General features: G+C 43.3%; 1 protein-coding gene across 1 annotated transcript; it reads right to left on the reverse strand.

The window, feature by feature from the left end:
- Nucleotides 1–13,698: 13,698 nt before the first annotated feature.
- Nucleotides 13,699–16,769, reverse strand: LOC130744596 (uncharacterized). The gene is made up of 3 exons (XM_057596767.1): nucleotides 15,308–16,769; nucleotides 14,532–15,193; nucleotides 13,699–14,130 (listed from the first exon to the last, which is right to left on the reverse strand). Exons 1-3 carry the CDS (start codon nucleotides 16,767–16,769, stop codon nucleotides 13,699–13,701), a joined length of 2,556 nt encoding a protein of 851 aa, XP_057452750.1.
- Between the last annotated feature and the right edge of the window lie 485 nt (nucleotides 16,770–17,254).

Here is a 17,254-nt window from a genome sequence, read left to right on the forward strand (position 1 = left end):
AGGAAATTTCCTTTTCCGAAAACTTGTCTTTTCGCGCTAGATTATCGTACCTTAGAGTATAGATTACTTCGAGTAACCTTAGTAAGCATCGATAGCTTAGTTTCCGATAGATTCTGATTGATTTTTTGTGGTTTTGTTCTAAAGGTGATTTTGAGGAATTTCCTGAGGATCAACACCTTGCTTGTGAAGAAGAGTTTGAAGTTTTTGCTGGAGAACCTTCAGGTGAGGGCTTCTCACTGAATCTCTAGTTAATGCTTAGGGTCGATATTTCGACATTGTTTACTGTTTATGCACTGAGATGGTGTGTGATTGAAAATGTTTTCTGAGGCTTCGGCTGACAATGTAGATGATTCATCTACTGAATGTTTTTGAAGATTGACTTACATGCTATGTGCTATGTGGGTAATCTAGGATGTGTGGTGCATGCTTTATATGCTAAGTGCTAAGTGTTTATGATGCGATTTATTGATATATGACATGTTGTTGATTGTGATGATTTAAATATGCTTTACACTGAAAATCTGAGATTCTGAATGGTGAGAATAGCGGGCAGGTCATGCCGATTTTATTTTGAGAGTTTTGAGAAAGTTTGATAGGACGAACGAGGTTCGGGCCTTGTATAGGGTTTATGGATCGAGACATTCTCTGGAGTCATTTGGGGATTCGAAGATCCCGAGAACTTATAGGAATTGCGATAAGACTAAAAATGATATTATTTTGAAAAGAAAATTCATAAGACATTAAACAACCTCTAAATCTTTAAGTAAGGGTAATAATCTCGAAAGGAGGCTTTGGATGAAAATCATAGTTTGGAAAACGAGAAGTGTCGTCGGATCCAAGTGTTGAGTCTGTTGTTGTTGTGCTGTTGGAGCAGCGTTGGTTGTTGTGCTGTTGGAGCAGCGATGTTGTTGGGCTATCCTGGGGATAAGTCCGGGGAACCGTTAGTTCCCGAGCATGTGATACTCTTGTGCTGTTGGAGCAGCGTTGTGTGTTGTGAAGTGTGTCTTTTGTCGCAGAATCGACTTTACCTTAGGGTAAGCTTTTAGAGACTTTAACTTCCCTAGAACACGTGGCGACGTGTCGAGTGAGGACGGAGACGTTGTTTGACTAATCATTTTGCATACATGCAACATTAATGAGGTATTAACACAGGACGTACTCTGGACCTCGTCGGTTTCCAAAATGGTCATAAGACCCGGAATGCCGTGAAAGAGCGTTTGTAGACGTCTCTTGTAGCAGACCGAAATGGCAGACCTACGGGTTACGGCTGATCTGGCTACCTTGGTTTGGTGTAAGAGACACGCGGGCGGAAATGGTCCCACCGTTGCTGGTGCTAGGATTGATCCGTTGATGTCCATCCCAGAGGCACGCGAGCGGAAATGGTCCCACCGTTGCTGGTGCTAGGATTGACTCGTTGTTGTCCATACCTTTGCTTGGTGTAAGAGGCACGCGGGCAGAAATGGTCCCACCGTTGCTGGTGCTAGGATTGATCCGTTTTGATGCCCATCCGTTTCCGGATTGCATATTGGTTGACTGGGTTAACCTGCATACATATCACGCAACATGCATACTGACTTAGTTGATGAGTGTGGTTGCTATTTGATAAACTTACTTGGAACATGCTAAATGTTATTATTGTCATTATGATTTGGTGGAACATGCAACCCTAGGAATGATATCTCTAGTTATAAGCCTAAGTGGCTATATATTATTTGTACCTATTGGGTTTATTATCTACATAGTTCTTTAGAGTTGACCCTCGCGTCTTCTGTGTGTGTTTTGGCGGACAACGCCTTTTGTCAGATGAGTATTGCGGACTGGTTCACCATGGTTTACCCTTCGGGGGAAACTAGGTTGGGATGCTGGAACAGGAGCGCGTCGCGGTAGCGAGAGGATGACGGATGGTGTACATAGACTAGGTCGTTCTGGATTTCAAATTCGGACGACGATCATGCTAGCATGTAGGTTTTGGTGCTGGTGTGAGCTCCTCAAGATGGGATTAGTGTAGGAGTAGAGTCTTAGCTCTGAACATCATTTGTTTCTTTTGGGACAGGGTAGCTTCCCACCTATAGCTTTTGTGTGGTTTCTTAACAGGAATCACAGAGAGTTGGTTGGACTTAGGAGGTCTTGCTTCAGGCCGATGAGCCAGCTGATTTTCAGTTTTGAGGGATGGTGTTGCGGACACTTCACCTTTATTTTCAGTCTGTACATATTGCCTTCGGGCGCTACACTTTTCTTTCCGTCACTGGAGGTTTACTCGTGACGAGGTTAGTACTACAGCGGGGGCTGTTTATGTATTATATATTAGTTCTGATTTTGTTATTGTTGGGTTTTATTTAATTCAGTCTCGTCTTAGTTATTATCAAAAAAAATATTCACGTTTTTCCGCATTAAGTTTACTTTTGGTTACTAAAGTGACGCCACCGAAATCGGGGTGTTACAGCAGTCAAGCACAAAGGAAACCCCGTATCGTTTAACTTATGGGACTGACGCCATGCTCCCAGTGGAAATAGAAAACCAAAGTTGGCGAGTGGCTCGGTTTGATGAGAATGACAACGGAGAAAATCTGATAGCAAGCCTAGTTATGCTGCCTGAAGAACAACGGGAGGCGCATATAAGAAATGAGGCGGGAAAAGTGAAGATTGCAAGAAAATTCACAACGAAAGTAGTGCCAAGAAAGATGAGGGTAGGAGACTTAGTGCTCCGAAAAAATACAATACCCGACAAACACAACAAACTTTCACCCAATTGGGGCGGGCCTTACAGGATTATAGGCGATGTTGGAGGAGGAGCTTATAATCTGGAACAACTTAATGGTCAGAGGGTCCCACGAACATGGAACGCCTCACATCTGAAGCAATATTTTAGTTAAAAGACAAAAAACAACAAAGGTGAATGAAGTCGCACTCTTTTTCCCTTTCTTTGGAAAGGTTTTTAATGAGGCGACATATGTAATGAAGGGACAATTATTCCCATGTATGAAAGAAAATTAATGAAAAGATCATTTCAACAGAATCGCCTATATTTTTTAATTCATATTACGAGTTCATGCAATGCAAATCGTATCAAGGTATGCAATACCGCGAGTAAACCTTTCGGAATAAGAAAGTATCGCCATCAAATGTTAAAAGCCTTGGCAATTCTAGTGGCCACTAGAAACCAAGCCTCGTCGAAAAATCGGCTAAGGTATATAGACCTAAACAACAACAAAATCTGGTAAACAACATCAAGGTAACATGGAAACAACAGAAGAACTTAAACAAGCTTTGTTAAAAAGTAAGGAAGGGGCGAAGCATTACATGATTTGAAAGGACAAACAAAAGGGCAAGGCCCAAAGATAAAATTAACTTAACAAAATAAAAACAAATTACAAATTCAAGCTACGTTATCATTGTTGGCGCTGTTTCCCTGGCCTGCAATAACTTGAGGGTCTTCCTTTCCTTGGTCCTCGCCCTGGTTCTGGCCATTTCCATTTCCGTCATCTTCTTCTTCTTCAGGCTCGCTTTCATCATCAAATTGAGGCAGGAGATCGAGGCTAACGTCATCCTCGCCAACAACTTGGCCGTCCTTAATCTCCTTCAAATAGCCAATGCGGGAAAGATCAAAGCCTGGCTCAACCACACTTATTTGCTCTTTGGCCGCCAGAAAGCCTTGAGCAAATTGGAGGGAGGCGCGCCCTAAAACAGAAGCATTCAGACGATCATACTTCTTTTCCAGCTTTTGACACTTGGCTTGAACAACAGTGTGTTTGTCATTAATGGCCTCTTTCAGAGACTTGGTCATTTGAAGAAGCAGGTCCGAAGCCGCCAAGTCATCAGTTAACTTAGCGCACTTCTCCTCAGTAGATTTCAGCTTTTTGTTGGCAGCCTCAGCGTCAGCCTTAGCTCGCTCGTATGCAGCCTTGTAATCGGCTGCCTTCTTTTCAAAGCGGTTCTTGGTTGAAATCAACTCCTTCACACACTGAGCCATTCCCGCCACAGTGCTGGCGGCAGAAAGGGCGTGATGGATCGCCACAGAAGCAATGTTGGGGGGCCCTGACCGGAAACATCCTTATGGATCCGATTGTCAAAAGTACGGGTCATAAAGTCCAACCCGTTGAAGTGAGGATCAGATAAGTTCAGCAAAGGGGGAGAAGCCTCGCCACCAATGGCTAAGCTAGGGCCAGCTTGGTTGTACGGCGTTTGCGGGCGGTTGATAATGCTTGAGTCTTGGTGGGGAGGCGGGATATTGTCATTTCCCTTCTTTTTCTCCGCCGGATGACTTTTAGAAGCTAAACCGGCTGGATCGAGAGTGGACTGATGAAGAGGTTTACCACCAGTAGCGCCTGAAGTCTTTTGGCGCTTTGGGTCCCTGACGTTGTCAGAACCCGAAGCACCATCATTCTTCTTCTTTTGCTCAGTTTCGGCGGCCCTCTTCTTCGCCGCCGCAGCAGACTGGGCGAGGTATTCCTTCATCTTGATTGGGTTCGCGTCAACCTTGCTTTTTCCCATCGTAGCTGCATGGAAAACACCAATTAGACGAGATACATGAACAAAAAGAAAAACAAGTTACGTGCAAAGATTATAAACTTACTAAAAAATTGATTTAAAGTGCCGGATTTCGACGCCTCAATCAAGTCGTGACCAGAAATTACTGGTAGTGTGCGGAGGTAATCGGCGATGCCTTGTTCAGATTCATCCAAGGCGTCGTATGAAACGGATATTTTTCGGCGAGGGTTTTTTGTCCAGTAGAAAGGGAAAAGAGGGTTATTGTCGGAATCTCGGAACAAGTTCTTTATTTCGGGCGACTCCATAACTTTGAAATATTTTTTCTGCCATACTTTGTAATGGCTTTTAAGGGCAGTGAACCGACTCATGTTCTTACGGGCTAAAAGGGGAACCCATTTCACAGAAGTAGGTTTAGTGGTGACTGACTTATAGAAAAGGAAAAACAAAGGATAGGTCGGAGTAAAACTCAAGTGTTCACAAAGAATTTCAAAGCAGCGGATAAAACCCCAGGCGTTGGGTTGGAGTTGACAAGGCGCCACATTCAGAAAAGAAAGAACGTGACATATAAAAGGCGAGAAGGGAAGTTTGATATTCAAGTCTAAAAAGAAATAACCATAAACAAAAAAGAAATCAGGCGATTCATCGGTTGGCTCTTTGCGCAAAAGAACACAGTCATCCTCGCCACATGGAAGAACATTCAACTGAAGGTCTTCATTATTGGAGGTGGCGGGGTTTATCTTCGTGAACCCTTGGGCAGATATTCGAAGCGAATTAATGCTCCCAACACTGCTCCAGATAGAACGCACGAGACACTTATCTTCAACTAAATGCGCGTTTGAGCGCCATTCAGGTGAAGACAACTCTCCATTGGAGGAGAGAATTGAATCTACAGAGCCGGCGGGACCGGAATCGTCGTGGGTAGAAGGCGAGGAGTGAATTTCAATTATGGTGTGGGCAACAACTTCCTCCTCCGTAGAGGGCGAAGAAAGTTCTAGGGAAGAAAAGCTGGCGTTTGGCAACGACATGCGAGGCAGTTTCATAAAAAGAAGAAAGAAGATGAACAAACTCAAAGAAGAAAGAAGATGAACAGAGTCAAAAAAAGAAAGAAGATGAACAGTCAAAAGAAGAAAGAAGATGAACAGAGTCAAAGAAAAAAAAGAAGTAAACGAAGAGTCTCAAGAAAGAGGAAGAACTAACCAGGGGAAGAACTGTGGATTTGAGAAAGGAGAACGTCGGCAATGGGGGAGCACCGCGCAATGACGACGGCCGGAGTAAGGAAGGTTCACCGGAGTTCAAAGAAGAGAAAGTGAAAGCTGCGGTGAAAAGTTTTCAGAACAAAAGTTTCAAGAAAGTGAAAAATGAAAAGTGAAAAGGGGTTTTTATAGAGGGAAAAGGAGGAGAGAGAATGAGTGGGGAAAGATCGTGAAAGGACGTGGGATTTGAAATTTGAAAAGGCATGAACCGAAAAGGTGTAACTCCTCGAGACGCACAACCGCATTCATGGCAAATGATGACGAAATCCCGGAAAACAAGGATTACGTGCGTCAGTCGAAAAGACGTGATTGACGGTTATGACAAATGGCGACTTATCCACAAAACGGTAACAAAGGTGGCGAAGCATGAAAATGGCGACGAACGAATAACCAATAGAGGCGGACTACTAAGCAACATGATGAAGACATTTCGACTCGTTACTCGAGTCTCATGTCTTGGGGGCATGTGGACTGGGCGGGACATAAAGAAGATTATGCCCGCCCAAAATGAACAATAAATGATTGAAGACAGCCACGACGGGAAGTATGATACAACGAGCTCCTCTGCCCTTCCTTAGATGATGGACCCACAAGCCAGCTGGAAGATTCCTTTGGATTTGTCTTATATGTACGGGGATTTGGGCCCTGATTGTCAGGCCCAAATTTAGGAAAAGTCCATGTCATGACTCCACCCTCTATAAAAGGGAAGGTCATCAGCTTGTACAACTTAACTTTTTAGCATTAATGAGAATATTCCTTTTACGATAACATTGCTATTTTGAGTGCTCTGCTAGGGTTTACTTTCTGCCATTATCTTACGTAGGCTTTCCCTAGTACAGAACAATTAATAATTTTAGAGTTCGATCTTATATGTAAAAAATGATTTTTTTAAGAAAATCATAAAAACATTTACAATCAGCCTTTTTAAAAACATGTACATATCATATCATCCTTGGAGTTGTAGTTGTAGACTTGTAGTGCCTATTTGGTTTTCAATTTAAAAGTGTGCTTTCATCCGATGGAGGTCTAAAGCATGTTTCACGTTTAGAGCATTGAAATGTGTGATCTCGAATTCCGATGCCTCAAACGGTCTTCCAAACTGAAAATCAAACACAGTCGTAACTATTTGAACTTTTTCCCTTCCATCCAATTTAATTAGTGCTTCACATAATTCAATCTTTCCGTGAAAAAATATCTTTCAACGTCGAGAATGAGTGACATAGCAATCCACGAAATCATGACCCAAATCCGTTGATAAAATAGAATCGAATGACCAAGTATCCATCTAGTTTACAATTTTTTTTTCTCAATTGAGCTGCTATGTTATCTAGTTTCACTTCTCCTAAACACAACCTTCAATCTCTTCCAACCTCTCCCCTACCTAAAAAATTAATCCAACATCACCTTCTTCCAATATTGCGCAAAAAATTTCTACAAAATGACACACCAAATGAGGATTCATCCGAAAGAGGGGTAGAATTGCAGCATCAACCAAAAGAGGAAATAGTACTCCCTCCGTTCCTTATTATAAGGCCACTTTACTTAATTCTCTTAGATTAAGAAAAGTAGTTACAAGCAATAAATTTGTAAAAGATTTTCTTTACTTTCCTATGTTACCCTAATTTAATTACTTATAAATTTCTCTCTCCAAGTTATTATTTCAAAATCATATTGTCTCTTTCATATTAAATATGAGGATAGTTTTGGAAAAAAATAATTAATGTTTCATTGATATTGTAAATGGGCTTATATTTAGGAACAAGAAAAACACTCAAAAGTGACCTTATAATAAGGAACGGAGGGAGTACTTGTTGTTCAGATGTAAGTGCAACCACTCTTCAACCAGGTTATCATTTTATTTTATTACCATACATTTGCAATGGTAAGTGTGTGTGCACATAAATGTTTGTATGATTTGAAAATGTACAAAGAGGTTGAGCCTCTTTCTGAGTTCTCCCATCTCCTGACTTTAATGGGAGTGCACTGACAGTGTAAACATGCTTTACACAGTCACTCAATCATATTCCATAAATTTGCCACGTCATTATCTTATTTATATGATTTAATCAATTTAAAACAAAAAGACTCCTCTCACTTTCATGTGTTCTTCTTCCTCCCCAATTTCATGTTCTCCAAATTCTGAATAGCACACCAGATCGAGAAACAGATCTCGTTGCTATCTTCAGTATCTTGTATCTGGTAATAATTCATTTTAATCAATCCAATCTCCATCGATTGATCTCATTTTTTCACAAGTGATCCTCATATTTTCCGGTACAAAATATCAAATATGAAATTGATTTTCTGCTGTGACTTGTGATCGGAAATACGAGGCAAAACTATGGTGCAAACCCCCAAAATCAATGGCGGACACTAACTAGTTTTTAAATGGGCAGCAACTAGTGTGAGAGAGCAGAACATGATGAAGAAGAAGATTGAGAAAGAAAACGTGAAACAAAGCGGCATATATTGTACAGGTTTTGGGACGGAGAACATGGTCTGTTTTTTGGAAAAATTTAACATGCACACACAAGTAAAAACTTGTGTATGTTGCACATTGGCATTTTGACCCACTATAGTAGGTTTTAAAAAAAAAATCAAAAAACATATTTCCTTAATTAAACATTTATGGTTATTTAATTTTTTCTTAAAATAATATTCTTAATTAATCTGTTCCTCTTCTCTCTCCCTAATCACTAAATTAAAAACCGACAGGTTGAAATCACACCAAAATGCCCTTCAATTGAGGGTGAGAATCAAGTTCTGTTCTTTTCCATTTGGTCCAGATTCAAAATCTCAAAATTTATAACTAGAAATTTTAAATCTAAAAATTTATAATGCTAGTGTCAGTGTTCCATTACAAAATCAGATCTGAAGAACAGTTAAGAAATTGGAGAAACTGCTCAATCAAATCTTATTCAACAAGATAGAAAAAAGGCCAAGTTTATAGACTTAGCACTACAGCTGACAAACAAAAAATAGGAGAAATACCCACGAGCTAACAGCATATCCTAAACGTGGGCAACTAATTAGAAAACAATTAAATTGACTAAAACAGAACCAAATAAACTAGCTTAGCTGAGTTGGAACCTTGACTCAGTCAACAGTCGGATCCACCGCCGCCGGTGGAGGTGTGATTCTTCTCCGCCAGATTCTCCGTTTGCTGCCGCTGTAATTTTTTCTTTTGGCTCCGACGGATCTGGAGGAGTCGCCGACGTCGCTGTTCTTCGATGAAGAAATGGAGTCGCCGGCAACAACTACCGTTGCCTTGTGTTCATGTCTAAGGTATAACAATAGTAATATAGTACTCTTGAAAAACCCTAGCAGAGCTAAAAGAAGTAAGCAATACGCAAATAAGGAAATAATCTCATAAATGATTCAAAAAAGGTCCCTAGTACAAGGTGAGGACACCCTTTTTATAGTAGGGATGATCCTTATCTAGAATGTTCATGATTTGGGCCTTACATACAGGGCCCAAATCCCTATGTTGAATAAGACAAATGCATGTGTACAATATAACAAGACAAAACAATACGGGCCCACATCCTCAAGCTGGGGCCTACGTCCCAATCACCTGGGTGCTGGCCTTACCGGGCGGGTTAGTGGACTTATGATGACCCGCCCGGCCCATAAGCCCATAAGACATGAAGCTCCATCTTTTCTGGAACTGAAATGTCTTAGTCAAAGTAGAAATGTTCTTGCTGCCCTTCACGCGATAGGCCCGCCTTATCTGACCTAGCCCACCGCCTTATCTGACCTAGCCCACAAGCCCACAAGACAAGAGACCACTTCTTTTGGAGTCTACTTGTCTTATGAAATTCACGCCAGGTCGCCCAAACTGTTTGACTCGTGCCGTTTCTTCTAACGTTGCACCGTTACCGAAAAATTGCCATCATTAACATTCAACTGCCGCAGTCTTTTCACGCGGAATTCGAGGGATTGCCTCGATTTGTGAAAACGTTCAAAAATGGTCACGTCTTTTCCACTTTCCTTCTCTCTCCTTACTTGACTTCCCTATATAAAACCCCAAATCTTCATTTTTCCTTCTCTTTTACTTTTCCTTACTTTCAACCCTTGTCTTTGTTGAAGTTCTCTGCTCTCGACGGCCGCTTGCTACTCCGGTGACCTTTCAGTGTTCCGACCACCATTGCTCGCTGCATTCCCATTACTTCACCTATCTTCGGTCAGTTCCTCTCTTTTCTCTTTACTTTTCTTGTTGTTTTTCCATTCATCTCCCTTTCCTGAAGCTTCTCCAAAATGTCTGCCAAAGACCCATCTTGTTCTTCTCTTTCTCTTGATCCTGTTTCTGATGATGACAAAATTTCTAATAACCAAAAGGTTATTACGGTTGACTCTGATTCTGAGTCCCACAACTCGCCCTCTTCCTCGGAGCCCTCCCCAGAAAGAACGGCCTCTATAACCTCTCACCTTTCCACCGATAACCCCTCGACTTCTGAAAGTTGGCGCACTAGTGATAAGTGTATTGATGACAAGTGCCTCTTCCATTCCATTTGGAACAGTGTTCAAGCACTGAACAACAACCGCCTTAACGCCCGAGGTTTCACCAGGGTGAACCCCGAAACCGGTCATAATGACGATCTATCCCTGAACGTCGCCCCTTGCGATGACAGTGAAGTCGTAACTCTTAAACCTAATGGAGCCAACGGAGAGCCCGCCTGGTTCTATCTTCATGGGTATATTTTTACCGAGCTTTTCATGAAGCTTCCTTTTTCTAGTTTCATTTGTGATGTGCTTACTTTCCTAAATGTCGCCCCCCTGCCAGCTTCTACCGAACGCCTGGGGCTTCATCAGTTGTTTTGAGTTGTTGTGTGAGCAGCTAAACGTTGTCCCCACTTACCCTTTATTTTTCTTTTTCTATAAGACTAGCATCGCCAAACCTTCTTGCGTGTCTTTTGTTCCTTTATCGGCCCGCCCTAACATGGCCATTTTCAAACCCTTGAAGAGTAACTTCAAACATTGGCAAAAAAAGTTTTTTAAGATCGTTCATTCGCCCGACATTCCAAACCTCATTCTTGACCAAAAAGACCGCCCCTTGTTTCCTCTACACTGGACCGTGAACCCTCGGCGAGACATCACTGTCGTGCTTGAGGCGCTGACCAAGGAGGAGAAACAGGTCGCCTTTTACATCCTTACCCTCCCTCAAATTTCATGTTCCGACCTTCTTCAGGCCGCCAAAGATGAGAAACTTCCGCAATTTTTTTGTAAGTCTGGATTCATTATGCATGCCTTGTAATGAGCTTTCCTCGATCGCCCGTTACTAACTTGTTTTTTTTTTTTTTACTGTTTGCAGCTGAAATGGGCAAGTCCAAAGGCGGCGTTAGTGCTGATAGCATGCAAGCCTTAATCGCCAGTCAAGTCGACGCTGCTAAGGGGCAAAGGAAGAACGAAAAGAAAGATTTGAGGGGTGACAGGAAGAATAAGTCACCCTTGGTTGACGAGCGTGACCCCAAACGCCAAAAACCTGGCGGTTCCTCCAAGAGTGACCCCAAGCAAACAATATTGAATGATACTTTATCCAAAGCTTCAAAAGACAGGAAGTCTTCCAGCAACATTCCCCCGCCCCCGATTCACACTCCTGGCGCTTTTGCCAACCTGATAGCTGCCGCCAGCCCTCCCCCTCAATCATCTCGGGACGCGGTACCTGGGAGCGATACTGGCGCTCTTTATAGCGTCTTTGATCCCAAATTTAATGGCTTGAACTTTATAGAAAGGAATTTTAACACTCAAATTCCGCATGACATGGCCTCCAAGGGCGTTCGAGCTGCTGTGACTCTCGCAGTGAACCAAGCGCTCGCCGCTGCCAGCTGTGCCGCCGGTCTCCTTCCTCATTTGAAGAATATTGAATCTGATAAGGTCCACGCCCAGCAAAAATTTGAGGATGCTAAGGTGGCCTATGCTCAGTTGAAAACTGAGTCGGACACCGCCGCCAAGCACGCTGATACTGCCAAGAAACAAACTGAAGATGCTTTGATAGGCGTCCGCCGTCAACTTCAGGGGGCTACTGAGGATCTTGCTAAGGAGAGGGCTGCAAAGGGAACTCTTGAAACCAAACTTAGCACTGCTGAGGAAGAAATTAAAAAGCTGAAGGCTGAGTTGCAAAAAACTAACGAGACACTTTTAGTGAAGAGTTCTCGCCAATATGTTTTGGGTCATCTCGGCGCCAAAGAGCAACTTCGGATTCTTTATCCGAAACTTGATTTTTCTATGTTTGGTTTCATGAAGAAGATCGTGGATGGAAAAGTTATAGGCGATCCTGATCCGGAAGTGAGCAGCCTTCCTTTTATGCAAGAGTCTGATGATGAGGATGAGGGCGAGGATGGGGAGAAAGTTGCTGCGGACGAGGGCGTGGAAAAGTCTGTCCCCACTGCCAACGGAGATAATCAAGCATAGGATATAAAATATTTTCCATGTTTGTAACTTGACTTTTTGTTGCTTTCATTTGGATTTCGGGCTCCGCCCTTTATTTTGTAATGACGTATGACATTTGGGCGCCTGTTCCCTTTTGATTTTCAGTCATGTTTTGCTCGTAATCATTTTAATTTCGTTATAGCGTGTTTGCTGAGACTTTACTCGCCATTTGGCGAGGTTTTTTGTGCTTGGTATGATAACCAAGGCTTAGGCACATTTCACTGGCCTTAGTCATTTTACGGACGGGGCTTGGTTTCTAGTGGCCACTAGAATTGCCAAGGCTATGTTTGCTCAGTGATGACACTTTCTGATTGCGAAAGTTTTTTGTCATGTTAGGTCATCGCCATAGGAAATTTGTTTAGCAAAGTTTATGAGTTAGATCTTGCCAGTTGTGACAAATATCAAACTGTAAAACATTTTTCATTTCTGTTAATAAAAATTAGGGTTTATAGACCCGTACATGAGAGTTTCCCCCTTCTTTTCATTGGTCGCCTCATTAAAAACCTTTTTCAAGGAAAAAAGAGTGCGACTTTCTTCTTCTTAACTGTAGTATTGCCTTAAACTAGAGGCGTTCCACGTGCGGCGCACTGCCCCGCCATCCAACTGTTCTAGCTTGTACGCCCTCGCGCCCACTTCAGCTTTAACCCTAAAAGGGCCTTCCCAATTGGGTGTCAATTTGTTCTTTCCTGAAGTCAGCGTCCTTTCACGCAACACCAAGTCTCCCGCCTTCATTTTTCGAGGGACGACCTTAGTTGCGTACTTTCGGGCGACCTTTATCTTTTCAGCTTCATTACGCAAGTGTGCCTCCCTTTGCAATTCTGGGAGCATGATCAAGTTTGCGATTAAGTTATCATTGTTTTCTTCCTCACTCATGTTAGCAACCCTCCAGCTTTGATTTTCTACCTCCACGGGTAACATGGCGTCTGAACCATAAGTTAGCCTATACGGCGTTTCTCCAGTGCTGGTTTGGACCGTGGTATTGTACGCCCACAAAACACCGGGCAACTCTTCCGCCCACCATCCTTTCGCCTCCTCAAGCTTCTTCTTCAATCCATTTAATATGACCTTGTTTGCCGCCTCAGCCTGGCTATTCGTCTGAGGGTGTTCAACTGAAGTGAATCGCATGTCAATCCCAAGGTCAGCACGGAAGTCCCTTGTTAGAGCGCTGGTGAATTGAGTGCCATTATCCATAACTAATGCCATTGGGACTCCAAAACGGCACACAACACGCCTCCACAAGAAGTTTCGTACCTTGGCAGCAGTGATTGTGGCGAGTGCCTCAGCTTCTATCCACTTGGTGAAATAATCCACTGCTACCACGATGAACTTCATTTGAGCCTTTGCCTTTGGAAAGGGTCCCAAAATGACCGTTCCCCACATGGCAAAGGGCCAAGGGGCGGTCATTGTTGTGAGTTGCTCTGGTGGTGCCCTGTGTATATCGGCGAAAACTTGACACTTTGAACACTTCTTCACGTACTCCAGGCAGTCTTTCTTGATGGTTGGCCAATAGAATCCCGCCCTAAGGACTTTTACCGCCCCCCAATGTGGCTTGAGCATACTCCCTCATGAACCTCAGCCATTATTTCTTGAGATTTGGCGGTATCCACGCATTTAAGCATTGGAGACATAATTCCCCGCCTATACAGTTGTCCACCCACCAGAGTGTAGAAGCTAGCCTCTCGCCTTCTTTCTTTAGTGTTTTTGCTTTCATCTTGCGGTTGCTGACTTAAGAATTCAATGATTGGATCCATCCAAGATGGTCCCCCATTTCCTATAGCCTTTGCCACTTTGAACTCTACCATGTCTGTACTTGGATGGGGCAAGACTTCTTGTATTACAGTTTGGTAGTTTCCGAGTCGCTCAGTGCTTGCTAGTTTAGCCAATGCATCCGCACGCTCGTTTTGACTTCTTGGTATGTGCTCGATCCTTACATGTCGCTTGCATAAGCCTTTGAACAATTTCTAAGTATTTGAACAATTGTGGATCCTTCACTTGGTATTCACCGCGCACTTGCTTCACTACCAACTGAGAGTCGCCCTTTATATATAGTTTTTGCACTCCCAATTCAATGGCGAGTCTCAAACCAGCTATTAATGCTTCATACTCGGACTGATTATTGCTCGCCCTGAATCCAAACTTGAGTGATTGCTCAATCAGCATTTTGTCCGGGCTTTCGATCGACACGCCTGCCCCACTTCCTGATTCATTGGACGAACCATCCACCGAAAGTACCCATTCTGCATTTTCTTTGTCCCTCCGTGGGTGTTAACTCCGCTACAAAGTCAATCAGACTCCGAATCGTGACTTGTCCTCTCGGTTCATAGCTAATGTCATATTCCGAAAGCTCGACCGACCAACTCACCAGTCGCCCTGATAAATCAGGCTTTTGCAAAACTTGCCTCAATGGAATGTCTGTCTTGACCTTTATTTGGAAGCTCTGAAAGTATGGCCGAAGTCGCCTGGCCGTCTTTAGTATTGCTAGAGCCGCCTTTTCTATTTTTTGGTAACGCACTTCTGCCCCTTGCAGCGTGTGACTAACAAAGTATATGATTTTATACTGCTTGTTTTCTTCTTGAAGTAAGACTGTGCTAACCGCCGCCTCAGTGACCGCCAAGTAGAGAATTAAAGGAATCCCAGGCGTAGGCTTAGCTAGCATAGGTGGTGAAGCCAGTAACTCCTTAAGCTGCTGGAAGGCCTCTTCACACGCCCCCGTCCACTGAAAAGTTGTATTCTTTTTTAAACACGCAAAAAATGGCGCTGCCCTATCACCTGCTTTTGGCAAAAAACGAGATAAGGCCGCCAATCGTCCTGTTAACCTCTGGACTTCGCGAATATTGGACGGGCTTTTCATGTTTACAATAGCTTTGCATTTGTCAGGATTAACCTCGATCCCCCTTGAAGTGACCATGAATCCTAAAAACTTGCCACCTAAAATTCCAAAGGAGCATTTTTCTGGATTCAACCTCATATTGTATTTCCGGATCTGTGCAAATGCCTCAGCCAAGTCTTCGTGATGGGTGCCCCCTTTGATAGTTTTAACAATCATGTCATCCACATATACTTCCATGTTTCTTCCCACTTGACTTACAAAAACCTTGTCCATCAATCGCTGATAGGTCGCTCCCGCATTCTTCAAACCGAAAGGCATCGTCTTGTAGCAATAGTTCGCCTGACTTGTCATGAACGCCGTTTTCTCCTCATCGGGGCGATACATCATTATTTGGTTGTATCCGGAATATCCATCCATTAAACTGAGCATTTCATTCCCGGACGCCCCATCTACCAACTTGTCCACATTTGGGAGCGGATAAGAGTCCTTTGGGCAAACTTTGTATAGACTTGTGTAATCTGTACACATTCTCCATTTCCCATTAGCCTTTCGCACCATAACAACATTTGCCAACCATGTTGGATATTGAACTTCTCTAATGAACTTTCCTTCAAGTAACTTTTGAGTTTCTATTTGTACTGCCTTGTCCTTTTCTTCGCCCATCCGCCTACGAGCTTGTACAACAGGTTTTGCCCCTTGCTGGATTGACAAGTGATGGGATATAACATTGGGATCAATGCCTGGAACATCCTTAATTGTCCATGCGAATAAATCCAAATTGTTTTTAAGTAGTTCGACTAATCGGTCCTCTTGTTCCTTTGACAAGGTGCTTCCAATTTTCAAAGCACGCCCAGATAAGTAAACAGATTTGGTTTCTTCCGCCGGCTGAGGTCTTAACTCCTTCGAATCATCACGAGGATCCAAATTGAAATTCTCATGTGGAAAAATTTTCGTGACGCGATGTGCTTCCTTGGCTGCCTTCTTACCATAAAGTTCCAAACTTTGTGCATAACAGGCTCGGGCGGCCTCTTGATCCACCCTCAAAATTTCCACCTTTCCATTGCAAGCTGGATACTTCACTGTCAAATGGGCGGTTGAAATTATTGCACATATTTTGTTCAAAGTATCACGCCCTAGAAGCACATTATATGTTGCCTTACACGGAAGAACCAAATACTTTACTTGAAATTTCTTCACGTATTCACCCTCACCAAAAGCAGTGTCCAATTCCACATAACCTCTGACCTTGGCCCGATCGCCTGTGAATCCAACTAGACACCCCGTATATGGCTTTAAGTCTGACTCCTTTAAGCCCAATCTTTCAAATGCATCACCATATATGATGTCAGCAGAACTGCCTTGGTCTAGAAAAACTTTCTTGGTAACATAGTTATTTACGCACAGAGTCACCACTATTGGATAGTTATCATGCGGAATCACATGATCAAAATCCTTTGGCGAGAAAGTAATTGGAGTATGGTTCAGCCAACATTCCCCCTCGTAAGCGTGGTGAACCGAGTTTACTGCCTCAACATATCTTTTCTTTCCCTTGCTAGATATGCGCCCGCCGCCAAATCCCCCTGCGATTGACAAGCAAGACCCGGCGGGTACTCCTAAATCCTCTTTTCCCTTTGACAAATCACCGCCCGTGTTTTTGACTGCGTCAAGCTGTGTACTGTCTCCTGAGACAAAATTGGACAAATGACCCGCTTTGATCAGTCGTTCGATCTCCTTGCGCAAAGTCCAGCAATTATCTGTATTGTGTCCCATGGCTTTATGGAATTCACACCACTTTGTTGTGTCGACGTTCGCAGGAGGACGCCTGGGTGGCCTTGGGTATTGAACCACGTTAGTTTGCCCTACTGCTCGCAGTATCGTGTTGAGAGGGGCGTTCAATTTGGTTTGATGACCTTGGGCGGGAGCATGTCCTCCTTGGGCCGCCGGATTCACCGAAGCGGGTTGACTATTCTGATGCCAAGTGTTACTTTGTGGCCCCTGTCTCCCTGCTGGATAGGGCGCTGGCCTTGGCTGGTGTGGTGTCTGAGCGGGTCGTTGGTCTTTAGGAGCGCGACCTTTTTCTGATGAAACGTTCGGTTGAGCTCGCCAGTCGTCCCTATCTTTTTTAGTTTTCTCATCCTGTTCAACCAAGATAAACTCATAAACTCTTGTACCCGTGCACGCAAATCCATCATATCTTTGGCAGGCCGTCTAGTTAAATCTTTGTTCAATGAGCCGCATCTAAGCCCATTTTGGAA

This window comes from Lotus japonicus, chromosome 3 (genome assembly GCF_012489685.1).
Source record: "Lotus japonicus ecotype B-129 chromosome 3, LjGifu_v1.2".
Lineage (NCBI taxonomy): Eukaryota > Viridiplantae > Streptophyta > Magnoliopsida > Fabales > Fabaceae > Lotus > Lotus japonicus.

Bases quoted from the DNA above. Each gene is read 5' to 3' on its own strand.
- LOC130744596 (XM_057596767.1), bottom strand. From the start codon at position 16,769: ATGGGACACAATACAGATAATTGCTGGACTTTGCGCAAGGAGATCGAA. The intron at 15,194-15,307 runs GTTTGAAGAATG...AAACTATCAAAG, and splicing joins CTACAAGACGATGCCTTTCG to GGGGCACCCATCACGAAGAC. The intron at 14,131-14,531 runs GTGAGTTGGTCG...TCAAATACTTAG, and splicing joins CTGATTTATCAGGGCGACTG to AAATTGTTCAAAGGCTTATG.